The sequence below is a fragment of the Melanotaenia boesemani genome, chromosome 15 (genome assembly GCF_017639745.1).
Source record: "Melanotaenia boesemani isolate fMelBoe1 chromosome 15, fMelBoe1.pri, whole genome shotgun sequence".
Classification (NCBI taxonomy): domain Eukaryota; kingdom Metazoa; phylum Chordata; class Actinopteri; order Atheriniformes; family Melanotaeniidae; genus Melanotaenia; species Melanotaenia boesemani.
The window spans coordinates 7,562,249-7,581,226 of NC_055696.1; the positions used below are offsets into that span (position 1 = coordinate 7,562,249).

General features: G+C 38.5%; 1 protein-coding gene across 1 annotated transcript; it reads left to right on the top strand.

The window, feature by feature from the left end:
- Positions 1-6,963: 6,963 nt before the first annotated feature.
- On the top strand, positions 6,964-15,273 carry gucy2d (guanylate cyclase 2D, retinal). Its single transcript, XM_042008793.1, has 18 exons — positions 6,964-7,837; positions 7,932-8,233; positions 8,366-8,738; positions 8,852-8,936; positions 9,027-9,138; positions 9,235-9,354; positions 9,463-9,543; positions 9,724-9,900; positions 9,977-10,133; positions 10,225-10,374; positions 10,595-10,743; positions 10,828-10,991; positions 11,898-12,090; positions 12,469-12,643; positions 13,205-13,303; positions 13,845-13,939; positions 14,046-14,128; positions 15,189-15,273. Exons 1-18 carry the CDS (start codon positions 6,964-6,966, stop codon positions 15,271-15,273), a joined length of 3,474 nt encoding a protein of 1,157 aa, XP_041864727.1.
- The last annotated feature ends 3,705 nt before the right edge of the window (positions 15,274-18,978 follow it).

An 18,978-nucleotide genomic window follows, 5' to 3' on the forward strand; every position in this document is an offset into this window, starting at 1 on the left:
TTACCGGGGAGGCTGAGGAGTGTGATCCCACTGTAGTTGGAGCACACCCTCCGGTCCCCCTTTTTGAAGAGGGGGACCACCACACCAGTCTGCCGGTCCAGGGGAACTCTCCCCGATGTCCAAGTGATGCTGCATACAGCAACAGTCAGGACCCGTCCCCCCACCTGAAGGTGGAGGGAGGCTAACCTTTCGTCCACCGGGGTAAACCCCAATGTACAGGTGCCAAGTCGGGGGGCAATGAGCCTGCCCACACCTGCTCGGTGCCTCTCACCAGGAGCAACTCCAGAATGGAAGAGGGTCCAGCCCCTCTCAAGAACAGTGGTTCCAGAGCCCAAGCCATGCGTCTAGGTGAGTCCAACTATATCTAGCTGGAACTGCTCAACCTTGCGCACCAGCTCAGGCTCCTTCCCCGCCAGAGAGGTGACATTTCACGTCCCTAGAGCTAGCTTTTGCAGCCGAGGATCAGACCGCCAGGGTCCCGGCCTCTGGCAGCTGCCCAGCTCACAATGCACCCGACCCCTATGGCCCATCCTGCAGGTGGTGAGCCCACGGGAGGAGAGGCCCATGTCACCCTTTCAGGCTGAGCCCGACTGAGCCCCATTGGGCAAAGGCCCGGCCACCAGGCGCTCGCCTCAGTGCCCCACCTCCAGGCCTGGCACCAGAGGGGGGCCCTGGTGACCTACGTCCGGGCAAGGGAAACCTTGGTCCTTGCTTTCTCATCATCACAGGGGTGATTTGTGTTGGACCTGATAATGAAAAACATGCTTGCCAATTAAACAACTCACAGTTAACTATGTCTTCAATCAGCCGCAACAGATGAGTCAGTGACATATATGTGACATTAAAAACTCTCCAACAGCTAACAATTTTTAAAAAATGTATAAACTGAAACACCCAACCAACTAGCTGGAACTGAATAAGCTTCAAGAACCAAGAAAAAAAGGTTAGTTGTCTGTATTAAAGCTTTTAAAATAACCGCTAGAGGGTGCTGCAGGACCTTAAGAGGTCAGACATGGACCCAGGTTTGACAGAATGGAAAAGTTCCCTAATCCAAGAACAACTGCTTGGTTGGGACATGTCTATATATCAGTGTAATTCTAAATTAATTTCACTGCTATAAATACCACAGGCACACTTACATATACATACACTCTTAAGCAATTTATCACGAGGGCCACGTCCTTCAGGTTTGAAATCTTTTCCTGTTTCAATACACTTGATCCATTGTGAAGAACTTGACAACAAGTTGTTGGATTAATTTAACTTGAATAAAGTCTGTTGAAGCAAGGAAACATATAAAACCTGTAGGTCAGTGGCCATAGTGGACTGGAGTTGCCCTTTCCTGATTTATATCCAATATTTGACAGAAAAAAATGTGTAAAGGTGTTTTATTTCTTTGCCATCGTCTCTATGCCCTGTCTCATTTGAGAGAGGTAAAACTTTGACTAACAAATCATGACTCAAAAATCCTGTAAATTAATTATGCTACATTTGTCAGACAAAAGAGAAGAGGGACATTTAGCTATGATATGATAAAATGTTGAATTATTGACTGTCACATGGGTAATATGGATATCTGTGAAACATGTTGAATTCAGGGTTTGATGCTATATATTTAATATTTAAGAGCATTTTTTTCATTTATTCTATGGAGGCTGTGTTTTATTCTGGAAGCAAAAAAAAAAAAAAAGCTTTTCACAACAGGTTGTCTACAGCTGTCCAGTAGAGCACTCAGAGTGGGGGTTTACTTGTGCTTCCCAAATTTTCTAAAAGTAGAATAGTTGGCACTGCCATCAACTATTAACCCCCTCTCTTAAGGAACCAACTTCAAGTTTGGTTTTGGAAGCAGACACTTTTTGTACCTTTACGATTAGGCTCAAAAGATTTGCTTGTGTAAAGCTACTAAAAGCCTCATTCATACTTCTTTTATGTGGTAAATAGGTACGTCCATTTTCAGATGTCAAACATCACCGCCCACACACTTTCATACATGCTTTATATCGATATGGTTGTTGGGAAACACATCTAGTAGAGCAGTGTTTCTCAGTCCTGGTCCTCAGGACCCTCTGACCTGCATGTTTTAGATGTTTCATTAGTCCAACACAACTAATTAAACCTAATTAAACTCTCGATAAAGCTCCTTGCAAGCCTGTTAATGAGCCATTAATTTCAGCCAGGTATGTTAAAGTTTGTAAACATCTGAAAAATGCAGGGCTGGGGCTCCCGAGGACCAGGATTGAGAAAAGCTGCAGTGAAGGGCAATGCATAGTTCCAAGTTAATTTCCGAGTTCCACTGTCAATTTCAGACAACAGCAAACATGGCGACGGTGGACTACAAGTATAGATATATATGACATTATTATTATCATTCATATGTGTCACTCTTTGTATTTCTCAGCAGGTTTCCATGGCTTTGAGTTATTGTACTGTTTTATCCCTCCATCCTTTCCTCTATATGCCCCAACCATTCAAGGTGGTGGCCGCTCCTCCTACTTACAATTTTCCTCTGGGATAATAAAGTATATTTAATTTATTTTAATTTCATTCATGGATGTAGCTTTGCTGGAGGTTTCTTTCTGTTAAAAGGTAGCTTCATCCTTTTCTCTGTTGCCTGCCACCTTATGCATGCTCAGGATGTGGACTGAATCAAAGAAAAGATTTGATCTGATCCATTGGTTCCCTTTGCTAGGCAGTCCTTTTTCATGAATGGGCTTAAATAAACAGAGCTATTATAAATTGGACTTAAGTGGGTGAGGTAACGGATATGTTTCCATTAGCTTAGAATTAGACTACAATGAATTGTACTGAATTGAACTGTATCTATAAAAGTGCCTTGAGATGACTTTGTTGTGAACTGGTACTGTATAAATTATTTGAACTAAATTGGAACTGAATTACTCATCCATGGGAAAAATAAATAAATAGATAAACATAATAGTAATAACAACGTTAATAATGACAATGAGGGTCTTGATGAGCTAAAACCTAAAGCAATTGCTCTGTTCAGTTTCCAAGCACTTGATCCACTTAAAATACCCAGGACAATGATAAACATGCCTCTGAAACTAATAGCTTCAGCATATGTTGTGAGAATAAAAAATAAAATAAATAAAAAACCCAAAGTTGACTAACATTTCTCATTTTTAACATTTGATGTTGTTTCTGTGCTATTAGCAGTTAAATATACACATTTGATTTGCTTGCATTTTTATTCACCCACCATCACAACTTTTATTAAAATATCTCATAATGTGCTGCATGCATGCATTTCTTTGTTTAAATTCTCTGAGGTCAGTGTTTGTGGACAGTGACAGACGGCCTCCTATTACATTGTTTAGGATTAAACTGAATAACACTCTCAAATGCTTTTCAGAGAAGATTCTTTGCTTTCCTACACGCCGTTGATCCAGTGATCCTGGAAAGAGTGAGTGATGTCACTGAAGGAGCCAAACTAATTCACCTCATTTATTAAGTTGGGTCAAGGAGAATGCAAATATCTTAAGCTCCTTCATTGCTCCTCCCATAGCTTACCCTTTAATGATTTGATTGACTTTGGCAAATATAATTGAATATAAGTTTTCTGGGACAGATGTTTTAATAGCTGTTGATAACACTTTGCAAATTGTGTGAGGCTGTAACAGTAAGATAAGTCTGGTAAATTAATATACTACAGATCAAAGTTCCTGATTGCCCCTCTGCTGTGGGCCAAGCTGCTTCTTCTCTGCTGGTCTGGCTGTGCATCTGACCTTGCTTCAGAGTGATCTCTGTCAGTGCCATGAACCATTTCACTAAGAGGCTTGCATGCAGCAGATCAGTTTAGTAAAGCCTCACCTGACTAATCTGATTACTGTAACAAGTCCTCTAGCAATGTAAAATACAGGACAAAAAAAAAGAACAAAACTGTCCTTATACATACTGTCATCCAGTGGTTAATTAAGAGAAGTGTTTGACATCATTTGTGAGAATCTCTGTTGTATAACCCTTTTTTGTGGGGATTGTCCTTTTCCCCATAGGCTTTAATTCCAGCTGCAGGGTCATAACAGCTTTTATTTCAGTAGCTTACCACAGATAATGTACCAGATATTTTCAGAGCTTTGCTCAAGCTTACACAGCTTCTCTGACCAATTAGCATCACTTGCACATGGACATGTAACATACTCATGTTAAACTGCACTTACTTTATTCTGAATTTGCATGGGCTTATGTCTGATACAACAAGGAAAACTGATCACATGAGAAATAACTTTGCATAATATGAAAAAATGAAAGTTATTATTTTCTGTTTTGTGGTAAGGGTCAACACATTGGAATTGGCTGAATGGTAGTACAAAAGACATGTTATTCATGTGCAAAGAAAGCATTAGCGCTCTTTTCACTTAGCATCATTAGCTCATTTAGAAGGACAGTGACAATCGCAAAGAGCACGAGGGAAGCTTTCTAACAGGATTATCACTGCAGTAGCAAATACATTTATTAAACTACATGTCTCAGGCTGTACATGATCAAATGTAGCTATGTTTATTTTATCACTCATGTTATGGCAATGGACTGGTACATCATCTGAGGGAGTCACTTTTTATTTTACAATTCTAGGTTGAGGCTTTAATTTAAGTAATGAGTCCCTGAAATTTCAAATAGGCAGAAAGTTGGAGAGTAAATTAGTCTAAGCTCCATTAACTATTGCTTTTACCCCAGTTTCTCCCAGATCTCACCATAAAAAATCATCAGTATTTACAAGACTTGCAGTTAATAATTGGTAGGCTAAATCAGCACCTATAGTGTATCAGCATACAGTGCATTCAGAGTGAGTGCTTCTACTTTCACCTTTACTTCCCTCTGCTCTCCCCTAGAACACGCACACATACACACTCACTCTTCCCACACATGTATGGATTAAAAGCTAAAGAAGGTTGAGAAGTCAAAGCTTGTCAGTTGTTCCCACTCTTGCATTTCGTTTACTTATTAGCTTTCTCCAGCTCTCTGCTAGTCTATTTTTGCCAATCCCAACCCTGGAACAGGGTTTCACATCTCTCACGCACCTTTGGGGAGGGTCTCAGTACAAAGCTGGGGCAGCAGAAACTAAAGCAAGACTAACCCATTGGAAATGTGTTTAAACATTGTCTTTCAGGAATTTGGAGGTTAAAAGGAGATAATCTGATTTTTTTTATTAACTATTATCTCCACTCCCCACTTTTTTTTTTATTTCACATGACATTTGGATTATCATCATCATCATTATCATCTTCATCATCGCATTTATTCCACGATGAAAGACCAAAGATAACCTCCTCTGCTGAGTACTTCGGTATTTTTAATCCAGTTGGATACTCGATGGTGCTATTTAATGACAGACTCCAACCCTGACATAGCTCCTATGTAGAAAAACTGCTCCAGGTAAGAACTACATATAATTGAAAACATGTTTTTATTTTTACATTTTGGGTTAATCTCTTACAGGTAAAATTGATATTATGAATATAGCCAATGTCTTCCTCTCTGTAGCATTATTGATTTATTTTTAGGACAGGAACTCCAACAAAGATGACATTGTTGGAACATAGAGGCTTGTGTAATATCATACATTTAATGTTGACTCCAAAATAATTTAACTTTGATTAAATTTAAAAAAAAAACTGTGGGATGACTATATAATCTCACTTTTTAAATTATATTTTCAGTGGCTGATTACAGCAGGGCCATATCTTCCTTGTGTTCCCCTCAATTTAACAAGTGATTAGTCAATGTCAGTATTAACTGCTTTAGTTGGTTCCTTTCATTTGCTCTAGTCATTGGAAGAAATTACATTCTATTCGACCACATGTTCTTTGCATTACATTTCAAATTAATATCAAGACTATTTTAATTAAATATGCAGCACTATTTTTCAAAGGTGTTCCTAAAAAAACTATGGAAATAAATTCTATTTTTAAATTAGGCATTAAAGCAGAGTTATTATAGCTAATTTTTAATTTGTATATACGTAACAATTTTCAGACTGCTTTAGCAGTGGTTTGAAAAAAAAAATAACCATATATATATATATATATATATATCTATAAAAGAATTTCTGCTCTGTTGGCATCAAGGCATTTGGATTTATCTGTACATAGATAGTATTTCAAAGTAAGCTTTCGAAACAACATACCCTGATTAGATCATTTCAATAAATAAGAAAATAAAGTTTTTGTAGATCTTCTGTATTTAAACAAATCTAAAAATTTAAGCAAAAAAAAAAAAAAATCATTAATGTATTTTAAAACTATACCGAAAGATCAGTGAAATGTGTAATATTTTACAAGAAAAAAAAGGGATCTCACGATTTTTTAAATGTTTGCTACAGCAGAGGTGGACCCCCCCTCACTCCCTACACCTCTCTCAGAAATGGATGACAGGGAAACCCTCAGTCTGACATCATAAAGAAAAAGAGAAACCCTGTAGAGAAATGAAGGCCTGAAGCCAGGATCCAGATTTAGCTTGGGGTTACCTGACATTTGGTTTAAACTCTGGATGGGACAAAGCTAATCAGCTTGTAAGGCACATACTGTTGATTCTCTGAGGGATATTACAGGCACAGCATCTACGGGGATGAGGTCAGATGGATGTAGATAAGATCCAAGACAATATGGTGTTCAAAAGAAGGATCTCATTTGGACAGAAATTCAGGTTGAGGATCATGACTAGTGAAAGTTGTACAAACCCAAGTACCTGGTTATATCACTGAACTAGTTTTTTTTTTTTTTTTTTTTTAAAGTGTAATGTGTTCCCAGTAATGTAATTCTTTTCTTTTTGTTCTCTGGAGGCAGTGATGGCTTGGGGTCTTGTTGTCACCTGTCCACCTTTGGACTAGAGGCCTGCCGCGTGCCAAGGGAGACATTCCCCATTAACACAACATTCTCAAAATTAACATCATAAACTCTCAGTTCACTTTCAGTGTCTGAGGCACCAAAATAGGTGTGTGAGAAAATGTCAAATCATAAAGACCCTCGCTGTCTGCACAACCTCGCCTACCACCCACGATGGCGGCACCACTCTCTGACAGTGAAGAGAAAAAGGCATATATGGACAGTGGTTACAAATAGTTTCGATGGATGTAATCTGTTTGAGTCTTCATCTACATCATCATCACGGTCATCAAGATCATCATCATCAAAACCACAGTTGCCATCACACCCTGTGCAGCACACCAGGAGCTGGATGGGGAACAGGTTTCTTCTTTTCTTACTTATGATCTCATTATTCCCCTGTCAGTCCTGGGCAACCACTTTTAAAGTAGCCCTAGTTGGCCCTTGGACGTGTGATCTCTTATATTCAAAGGCCCTCCCTGACCTAGCGGCCCGCCTCGCCACCAGCCGCATAAACAATAACCCCTACCTCAACAAAGGCTACTGGTATGACTACACACTGATCAATGAGGACTGCAAGTCAACTCGTGCCCTTGCTCGCTTTGCTGAGCTGGATGGTTATGGTGCCGCTTTCCTGGGCCCAGCCAACCCAGGCTACTGCTCCTCAGCAGCTTTGTACAGCAAAGAGTGGAATATTGGGATTCTTTCCTGGGGTTGTCTTAAATCCAACATGGAATCAGGAGCACTGTATCCTACCTTCCTAAGACCACTACCACTATCCTCCCAAGTACTTTTTACTGTGTTGCGGTACTTTCGATGGGCTCATGTGGCCATCATTTCAGAAGAGTCTGACTTGTGGGAATCTACAGGACAACAGCTAGCCTCTTCACTGAGGACTCTTGGCCTGCCTGTCAACCCTGTAGTTACAATGGAACCTGATAAGGATGGACCTCGCAAAGCCTTGATAAAAGTGCGGGAGGCAGATCGGGTCAGAGGTAAGTTGACTTGCACAATACCCAAAACTTCTAAGTGCTTCATTCAACATGAATCGTGCAAATATGTTGGTTTAAAAACCTTGTTTTTCTGCAGTGATCATCATGTGCATGCCTTCTGTCCTGATTGGTGGCCAAGCCCAGTACCAGCTCCTGACAACAGCCTTAGCCATGCGTATGATAGACCGTGGCTATGTTTTCATTCCCTATGACACCCTTCTGTATTCACTACCCTACAAAGATGCATTCTACTATGCGCTGGGTAATGACACTAAGCTCAGAAAAGCCTATGACGGGGTTCTCACCATCACTATGGAGTCTGGAGAACGCAATTTCTTTGAGGCCTTCAGAGATGCTCAGAACAGCTTTGAAATACGCAGCAGCACTCCACCGGAGCAGGTGAGACCCTTCAATGAATATTCCACTTGTAAAAAGATGATGGAACAAGAGCATAAACGTTAAAGGAAAGACAAAAATAACACAAACATTGGAATTTTAACCAAATCATTGCATCCTTCTATCCTCTGTCAGGTTTCTCCATTCTTTGGCACCATTTACAACATGATATACTTCATAGCAATGGCTGCTGAGCAGGCCCGGACCAATACAGGCCGCTGGGTAACTGGAGAGGTCCTCAGAGAGAATCAGGGCAGCTTTGAATTTGAAGGATTCAATCAACACTTGTGGGGTGGAAAGAACAGGGAAGGAATGCAGGCTGGTTATGTGGTCCTGGATTACAGTGGCATGGGCAGTTCTCTCTACTCTACCCATTTTCTTCATGCTAGACACACAGATGGCCAAACTGGTGGCCTGAAGTACCTTGGCCGTTCAATCCATTTTGCAGGCAGCACTCCGTACACAGACTCAAGCTGCTGGTTTAGCCCATACTTTGCTTGTTCTGGAGGTGAGTGTGCTCACAGTGTTGTCACAAGAAACATATCTATGGTGACTATGGCAGTATGTCGGACATTGCAGGGTTCACCACACTTTAACGTTTCTTCTCTTTTCTTTCAAAAGGATTGGATTCAGCCACTCTTTTCTTACTTTTCCTTGTATTCGTTTGTCTTGTTGCATTTGGAGGATACATTTTTATTCGCTTCAAGTATGTATAAAGAATGATGTCACATCCTGATTTGTATTTGTGTGGTTTCTGCAATTTATTATGATTATATCTGATAATATGTCTGTTCAGGAAAGATGGCAGAGTCGGATTCAGCTTTGGGTCTGGTGGAAACAACGGATCATGTAAGGTGGTCCTTACTCTTGATGATCTGGTCTTCATCAATACTCAAGTCAGCAAACGGGTCAGTTCTGTGCTGAACAAACCTTGCCAAGTGTTTCCATGTACATATTTCATGCTCTAAGCTGACCTGTCCCCTTGACTTATTGTGTTCGAGTAGAAGCTAAATGATGACAGCATTGTGAAAAGCCAAGTGGATGTGAAGACACCTCAACACTCAGTTTCTGGTCGCAGCTACTTAGCCTCCACACCTGACAGCTCAAATGTAGCTGTGTTTGAGGTGAGGAAAACACCACATGGCATACAATAAACTCCTTGAAACTGTTTTGAAGATCATGCCTTTTGGCACTTTTGTGTAATAGACTGTGTGGCTTTCTTTACATCACAGGGAGACTGGGTTTGGTTAAAGAAAAGTCCCACTGGAGGAGTTTCAGGTGTCAACAGCAGCACTGAGATGGTCTTTGTCAAGGTAAATGAAAGTCAGAGGTAAAGGAAAAAAGTATGACTGAATTTTTTGATGTGATGTTTTTGTTTCAAATTTTATGCTCATTAGTTGTCAGTTGCAGCCATTTACTTTGTAAATTCATGCAACGGTATCAATCACAGTGATTTTCCAAACATTGTAATGTTGATATTGGTTTCTTCTCAGGTCAGAGAAATGAGGCACGAGAACCTCAATCTGTTCCTGGGACTGTTCTTTGACTCTGGGATCTTTGGTATTGTGACGGAGCACTGCTCCAGGGGCAGCTTGGAAGATTTGCTCAGCAATGAGGAAGTGCGTCTCGACTGGATGTTTAAGTCTTCCTTGCTAATGGATCTGATCAGGGTAAGACAGATAATACTCATGTTTAATATCACACCTAATCACCTTTTATCATCAATGACCCATTTTCGATCATCAGGGAATGAAGTACTTGCACCTTCGTGACATCATCCATGGACGATTAAAATCCCGTAACTGTGTGGTCGATGGGCGCTTTGTCTTAAAGGTGACAGATTATGGGTTTAATGAAATCTTGACAGCTCAGAACATTGACACGGAGGAGGAAAAGCCAGAGGGTAATAACATGAGAGAGAAATGATCATTTTCTGAGTTTGCTTGATCATATCAAAGGATTTTAATTGGTTGTGCAACTTCTCCCATAATAAGAACTACTCTGGTCGGCTCCGGAGTTGCTCCGAAACCCTAGTCGGAGGAGAAAAGGCACTTTTGCTGGAGATGTCTACGGCTTCTCCATCATCACACAAGAGATCATCTCTCGCTCTACACCTTTTTGCATGCTGGACATGCCTCCTAAGGGTGAGTGTCATAATGCTGCTAATCTTAAAAGATATTAAAATAAAATTACACAAATGCTGAACCCTGAAGCAAAAATGACATATTTGCCAACTGTGGCAAATATGCTGCTCCACATATTATTAGAGTCAGTGCAATTGCACAAAATCTGCATCTTTGGTGATATATGCACTTCTGTGGTGGGTTTAACTTATTTTTATTTTTATTGTGTGTGTGTTGATAGAGATTATCAGTAAGGTCAAAGAGCCTCCTCCTTTGTGTCGGCCTATTGTGTTAGTTGAAGAAGCCCCATTGGATATAATACAGTTAATGAAGCAGTGCTGGAGTGAAGAGCCAGAAAAGAGGCCAACATTTGAGGACATCTTTAAACAGGTAAAAACACTGAAAACATACTGACTTGTGGTTCTGTTGCAACTGAATGCTTCTGATTGCTCTTTTTTGTTTTTACTGTGACAGTTCAAGGGCCTCACAAAGGGAAAAAAGACCAACATCATTGACTCTATGTTGCGCATGTTAGAGCAGTACTCCTCCAACTTGGAAGACCTAATCAGAGAAAGGACAGAGGAGCTGGAGGTGGAAAGACAGAAGACAGACAAGCTTCTGTCTCAGATGTTGCCCAAGTGAGTGGCCAGCATGTTACATGCATCTTAAATATAGCATCTTAAATTGTGCTCTTCCTGCTTCTTGAGGAGGATAAAAGTCAGGGACAACATAACTGGAGATGTTCACCATCACCAATTACCACCATAAGCCAGCTGTTCCCTGGCTTAAGGTGGTAATTTGTGGCTTGGGTAGTTTAAAGTGTCCCTGAATCAGAAACACAAAGAAAATATTGTAAAATTGCTCAATTTTAACCTTTATATTGTACCAAAATGTTAATATTTTTCTTCTCTTACTCTTGCTCTTGTTGCATTTGATGATATTTTTCATGTTGTTGTACTCAGCACCTGTGTGGATGTAATTAGATCAAATTTGCCTTAACATGAAACATTTTAGTAAGATTTCACAAGTTATTCTTTTTATATTTTTCATACATCTAAAGATAAAGATGGATAAAGAATTAGAAATTATTCAGCAGGTTCCTTTGTATGAAATCTTATTCTATCACTTTCATTTATCACGGCCCGTTTCAATCAGTGATATTACGTATTAAATAAGTGATTAGATCATTTATGTCAGAAGGCCTTTAAATGCTTGCCAGCATGTGTGAAATATGTATTGAGCTTCTTGCGATTTGTTAAATGTATGATGTAGTACCACTGATCATTTAAAATGTGTCTGTCCCAGAAGATATTACAGTGTAATTTAGCTTTTCATTGTATTAACACAAATACAGCTGTGCTCTAGTTGCCACTAAAATGAGCTCAGTCCAGTTGTACAGAATCAGTTGCTGCAGCTTGGAAAGTTGAACTATACTCAACTTTCCACAGCAAGCTACACTTCATATTCTTGTAAAATTTGCCAGTGAAAGACATCACTCCATGCAAAATTAATGTGAAGCAATGTTCATCACATTTCTCCTTCAGGTCTGTGGCCCAGGCGCTGAAAACAGGCAAGCCTGTGAAACCAGAGCATTTTAGTGAGGTCACGCTGTACTTCAGTGACATTGTTGGTTTCACCACCATCTCAGCTCTCAGTGATCCCATCGAGATAGTCGACTTACTTAATGATCTCTACTCACTCTTTGATGCTATCATTCCACTGCATGATGTCTACAAGGTGAGTGTTGGATCTTTCTGCATATCTCTAGTTACTGAGATATAGGGAGGCAATATATATTTTAATTGAAACAAACACATTACGGCAAATTTTGATTTATTTTACTTGCACAATTAAATTGTGTCATCAAAGATGAAGATGTGCCTGATAGACTTTAAATAAAAGAAATTCTCTTTTAATGTCTAAATAAAATTTCCCCACAAATTTGCAGTAAACTTATCCAGATCTTCAATTATGATATGTCGCCATTTATTAAAAGAATTACTTTAAAAGTCCAAATTATTGCTTTGTTTTTAACTTTTAAAGCAAGATGAAAGACCACAACCACTGTTTATGTAGTTTGTGTTTGTTCAATTCACCATTTTTTCTGGTATTCAGGTGGAAACTATTGGAGATGCGTACATGGTAGCCTCAGGAGTTCCCAACAGGAATGACAATCGTCATGCTGCTGAAATGGCCAACATGTCCCTTGACATTCTCCACTGCATTGGGACCTTTAGGACAAGACACATGCCTGACATGAAAATCAGGATCCGTATTGGCTTGCACACTGGTGAGTGGCACACTTGTCCTTTCTTCTCAGTAGTAAACCTACAAATGTTTCTTTACTGTAAGTAATTATTTAAAAGTCAAATTCATGTAAAGTAAGAAACATGGTGTGAAATGATTCCCACACAATGAGTGAAAGCTAAAGTGTTTAAAAGTTAGAAGAATACAAGTACCCAAGCTGCTAAGTCAACGAGATATTTTTACCTCCTTCATCCTTGTCCGAAACGTGTTCCTGGAACAGTGAAACACTATCCACTTACAGTGCTGTCATCCAATTAACACACCACACACTTTAGATTTCTACTTCTATCCAATGAATAGCTCAATGCACTCAGAATTGGTAGTGTGCAGCTTTAATATCATGCACTGACATTAGTAAAATTAAGAAAATTAATGTTTGTGACAACACCAAGAAAATATTAGTCCACCAGAGTTGGAGTAGATTTTGAAATTATTTTAACTGGTACATTTAGCAAAAGTTCTCACAAAACAACTTACGATATACTAAGAAGAAGTACTCTGTTCAAAGCTCCTAAGTGGTTGTGCTTGCATGTCGTGATTGCAGGCCCAGTGGTAGCAGGTGTTGTTGGCCTAACAATGCCTCGGTACTGTTTGTTTGGAGACACTGTCAACACCTCTTCTCGAATGGAGTCCACATCGTTGCGTGAGTGTCTGTATATCATAATATAAGCTACATATAATTTATTTCTTTTATGATAAAATAAAAAGGGCAGAGATATGTGAGGACAGTCGCATTGCAGTTGTAGTGCATGCAGCTTGAGGTTAAATAGGGCTTTAAGAGTGCAGTACTCACTAATCCTTTAAGACTATCAGCAGAATTAAAGGCAAAGTTTAACTTTCGGAACAAATGTCTTTAAATGCCAAATTGGTCTTGGTTGTCCTCTCCATACCTCACAATGTAAGTGTACATTTAAACATTAACTAAAAAGAACTCTGCTTATTCTTGAGATAAAAAGTCTTCGCAAACAACAGTTTAACAAATGAAACTATTCTCATTAAAACTGTTTTAGTTCAGTTTATTCTACTGCCACCAGCTGGCTTTATACTAAACAGCAGTTTAGTTGATCAGCTGCAGCACACTTACTGTATGTCAAACCTTCCAAAGCTAGTATTGATTTTCATGTTGACTTGAGTGTCAAGTCATTTCTGTGTAGAAAAATTAAGATTTTCTTGTATTTGCATAGCTTACAGAATCCACGTCAACCAAAGTACAGTTAATGTCCTGAACAGCTTGAACCTGGGATACAAGCTACAAGTCAGAGGCTTGACAGAATTAAAGGTAAATATAATTTAAGCAAATGACAAAGCACAATTATGGTATGCATGGATGGCATGTATGCACACTGCTGTAATGTAACAAGCAAATACAAATGATCTATTTATAGGGAAAAGGTATTGAGACTACCTATTGGTTGGTGGGAAAAGAAGATTTCAAGAAGCCCCTGCCAGTTCCTCCAGACCTAGACGGGTAAGACAAAATTTGATTATATGTCCACACATATAAATGTGATTTGTCTGATTTCAACTTTGAACTTTAGTACTGTGGAAACTTTTGAGCAAGCCCTTAATTCTTTATCTAAATTTTCTTATTTTCTTTCTAAGTTGTTTGAACAATAGTTTCCCATGCGTTCCGAAGGTCAGTGTTTTTTTGGACATTGGCTGCTTTTTCACTCATCTTGACTCCAGTCCTTCTACCTGATCATTTTCAGAGGAGTGCGTTTTTTTTGTTGGTTTGCTAAGCTGCTTAACAGTGCCTCATTAATAATTAAGCATAAAAAAATTTAACTGAAAGGACTGAACAGTATATGAAACAATATCTGAACAGCAAAGACTCAACACAAGACTTAAGAGAGGCATCTTGCTCTTAAGTTTATCCATGTTCTGTTCACTAAACCCATATCAGAAATTCTCTCAATGGAAGCGACGTTGTCAAGAAGCCGTTTTATGGTAAGGTAACAGGAAGGAATGGTTAAAGAATGCAGAATGACACAAGAACTTAAAATGAGTGGCAGCGGGTATTATAGTGATGAATCTTCTCCAGAGGTTAGACCTCAATGTCACTGAAGCAGTTAGGGATAATTTTGACAGAAAGTGGAGCAAAAGACATCAAAAGAACTGCTCTAGAGTGTCCTTCAGGAAACCTAGAGAACTATTCCTGAAGATTAATTATAGAAATGACAAGAAAGCTTGTCAAACAAGGTTGGTGGTGTGTTATAAAATAAAGGTGATCATACAAAATATTAACTTTAAAGCTCATTAGAATTGTCTATTTTTCCTGGTAAAATGTATTTCCATTCATGTTCGCACATGTTTTTACAATTCAGTGCTTCTATTTCCCATTTTGGCAGTATAAAGAAATGAGGGCTGGGTCAAGACTTTGCACAGTATTATATTTAAACTGTTATTCTGGATTACTGGATTACTTGAACACAGCTAGATGTAATCAAATGATCTATTTGAAGCAAGTCATTGAGTTCTTCTCTGTCCCAGATACCTATGATACATAAAAGCTGTCTTTTCTTTTTCAGCGGAAAGAATCATAATATTGGTATTGATGAGATACCTCCTGACAGAAGACAAAAATTCCTGGATCGACAGAAGAAGCAGAACTAGCCTGTGGTTTGTCCTGATGGCCAACAATTTGAAAATGATGTTTTATGTGGAGACAGATGTGCGTGCTGTACAACTAAATAGAATTTGTGAAACACTTAACATGAAATCCACAAACTGGTAATCTGGAAATTTACGCTGTTTGGATTTGTCAGAATAATTTTATAGATCAAAGTAATATTTCTTGTATCTTATAGTTTCTTTATTAGTGTTTGATCACAGCAGTGCCACAATGACTCCCAACTCCTGGATGCAAAAATGGACCAGTAACAGGCAATGATGTATACTGTGTTTGCACATTAGTTGTTTTTATATCACAGTATCATGTGTACTGCTGCTGTGCTTCATGTATTGTATGTATTTGTACAGAACTCTTTTTGTGGAAGAGATTTGGGGGAGATTGAATGCTTGACTTTTGCTGGACTCATTTTAAAAGTTTTCACAACAATGACGGGGTCGCACATTAATATTTTTGTAGTGATTTAAGCTGTATGGTTAGTAGTTAGGTCAGTCAGAATTTAGAGGGTAAGACAGCTGAGGACAGCTCCTAATTTGTTTTAGTAGCAGCTGTTCTGTTTATGCAGAACAAATGAAGCCACATTATTAAATAATTTGTTGAAAAATCAATACAATCTGTTTACTGAATTTGATTTATATATGAAAACGATTTTGAAAAACTAAAGTAAATTACATTTTGACTACTAGGTCAAACCATTTGCAATACAGGAAAATAAAAAATTCATATTTAATGACAAATAATTCTTAAACAATTGTCTCGTGGCTGTTCATATTGTTGACTTATTGACTCATCAGCTCTGTGCTTCTCTCCCTGATCATGTTACAATACAACATACAAAATGAACTTAAATGTGTGCTTTGCTTTTAATGACTGCTTTTGGCATCTTCAAGAAAAATGCTGAACAGCTTATGCAAGCAAAGCTTCGAAGGTAACAACATCTATGCTACTTGTCTAAATGTATGCACCTATAGTGCATACAGCCTATTACTGAAACATGCTGCATGCATGGCTGGATTTACTGTGTTTAACACAGTCTTAGACCTTATTTGATGCAATATGTTTGTTCTGCACTGATGCACAAAATATCTGAGTCAACTGACTGGAATGACCATCTCCAATAATGTGCTTCAGCAGATTGAACCCTTTCATGTGTATCACCATCTTCTAGAGGGAAATGTCTGTCCGTGTCTGAGTTTTCCAACCATTAACTTCTGTTTGGATTCTCTAGAGCTCCAAACAGTGGCTGTATCTGAGAGTCCTCTGAGATTAAATGCTCACCTAGCATGCCCATTCCCAGGGGATCCTAGTAATCACTTCTCTTTATCTTGGGAATTTGTAAATACTGTAAATGTGCAAAATTAGGGACTTTAAAATTGAGATGTCAACAAAACACAGGAATTTAATCATGGTGCATTCAGAAAAAAGCAGCCATGTTGTCAGGTTGCTAATTGTCTGCTACAAGACTGATATTGAAGTTACAATAGGCAGACAAAGTCAGGGTGTGATTTCTCTCTGAAAACAAGCTGCAGACATTTCTTTTTCCTGGCAGCTTGCTTCTGATCACTTTTATGCTCCTCTGACTTGTCACAGTAGTTCAGTGTGTAGGCGAGAAAACTGGACATCTGATGACTTGATTATCAGGTTGCTTGTGGTGTATTCTTTCACACCATTAAGTGTAGCAGCACCGGCTTTTCAAGCATTATTGAACCTATGATAAAAAAGACATGCACAGTGTTGAATTAAGATGAGCAACATGGGAGAAGCAGCAGGCATGTTGATCTCTTTCATGGGTATCTTAAGGACAAAATACTTCTATTTCAAAGGCAAGACCTAACTTCTCTAGATTTATGATCAATTTGCCAAACAGATAGATCACATTACAACTGACTGGACTGTAATGCTAATTTTGAAAGTGATCTCAGTTTGTTTCTGTGAATAAATGATTGCTTTAGTGAAGGTTGTGTGGTCTTATTGTTTAATCACCTACCCTTAATTCTGCTGAATATAATCTCCAAAATGACAGCTTAACAGTAAACTATTATTATTATTATTATTATTATTATTATTATTCACAAGCTAATGCATTAAGCATAAGCAAAAAACAAACAAACAAAAACAAAAAACAGGAAATCAAACTGATAATTTAAAAGAAGGAAAAACTGGGTTTGTCTGTTTAATCTGTTAAATTTAAAAATAAGTTTCAGTAGATGCCTCACCTCATCATGTCCCTGTAAGTCCTCGTTCCAATGATGCTTACAAGCTTTGGGACGCTTTTATGCACTTTAAGCTTTACTCTGCAGCATAACTTTTTATTGAAATATAAGGATTGTTTTACATGAAGCAACCTCCCACACTTTGCAAATTTGAGCATTTATTTATTTAGTATTTAAGCACTCAAGCTGACTGAAATGTTTTTATCTAAATAAGAATGAGACATCATGTCTGCTCTTATTACAAGATCCATCTCTAAGGACCATGCCAGCTCAAAAGCATTTCTTATTTCTGCTGCTAATGGGCTACTATGAGAATAATTTGATTACTTTGACAGGATGCTATGCCAAGCCGTTTTTAGCACTTGTCCAGTCACATCCTCAATCCCCCAGATTCAACCGCTCAACATTTTGATTACAGCTCGTCCTGGACTATGATGCTGTGGAATTTTGTTGCTTAGGCGATAAGCACAGATTAGCCAGTCCATGCTGTGGATGTATGTGATGAGAGGTAATGTATATGACTATTTTTCAGTCAATTTTCTGTTTGTAGGCATTGATCATAATCTAAAAAAAAAAAAAAAGAAAGAAAGAAAGAAAGAATAAGTAAATAAATAAATAAATAAATAAATAAATAAATAAATAAAAAGACCTTCCTTAGTTCAAGAGTTATTTACCAATTATCAGATTTGGGGAATCTTAGATTTGAGTCATTATTTAAAGTATATGCAACTCTGCCAGTGAGATCATTAAAGAAAAATAAACTGAAGAATCATCTTTTTATTGCTAGAAATGGCCTGGGTTGAGGAGTAAATCTTTCTTGTATTTAAATAGATTTAGCTGACTTTACATTCTTATTATCAATTCAGCCTTAGATTTCTTGCAAATGATTGTGGAGATAATGGATGTTTGGCTGTCCAGATGTTTTTTTAATCAACATTCATTTAATTAATATTTTTAAAATTAGTTTCCTATCAAGTCAAATATGATGTGCTGTTTTCATCATGTAAACTATGCTGATGTGCATTTAGTAACTCCACGACATTGGGCAGCAGGTTTTCATGTATTGGCCCTTTTTCTTTAGATCAGCTCCGATTTCTTCCACTACAGACTCTGCAGTTGCTCTCCCTCTGCATCCGTATAATCAGCGGGTAAAAAAATGCTGAATTATACGCTAAAAACTGTCCGGTTGTCCACGTGATCATGAGAGTGTTCCCCGGTTGAACACAGCGTTCTCCCGCGCACCTCGCCAACCATGAAGCCCCCTGGATTTTGACTGACACACCGGCTTAGAGATGGCAGTCTGGCAGGAGATGAGTCAAGTCCGCCTGAGTGAGGCAGGGGCATACCGGAAACTGAAGGAGGCTTGCATCACAATAACACCACAAGCGTGGTGAAAAATTCCTTTCAGATAAGAAAAAAGAAGACCCACCACTCATATTCTTTCTTTCTTTCTTTCTTTCTTTCTTTCTTTCTTTC

Coding starts and splice junctions, on each gene's coding strand:
- gucy2d (XM_042008793.1), top strand. CDS start 6,964: ATGTCAAATCATAAAGACCCTCGCTGTCTGCACAACCTCGCCTACCAC. Junction 9,901..9,976: donor TGCTAATGGATCTGATCAGG/GTAAGACAGATA, acceptor TTCGATCATCAG/GGAATGAAGTACTTGCACCT. Junction 10,375..10,594: donor GCTGGACATGCCTCCTAAGG/GTGAGTGTCATA, acceptor GTGTGTTGATAG/AGATTATCAGTAAGGTCAAA.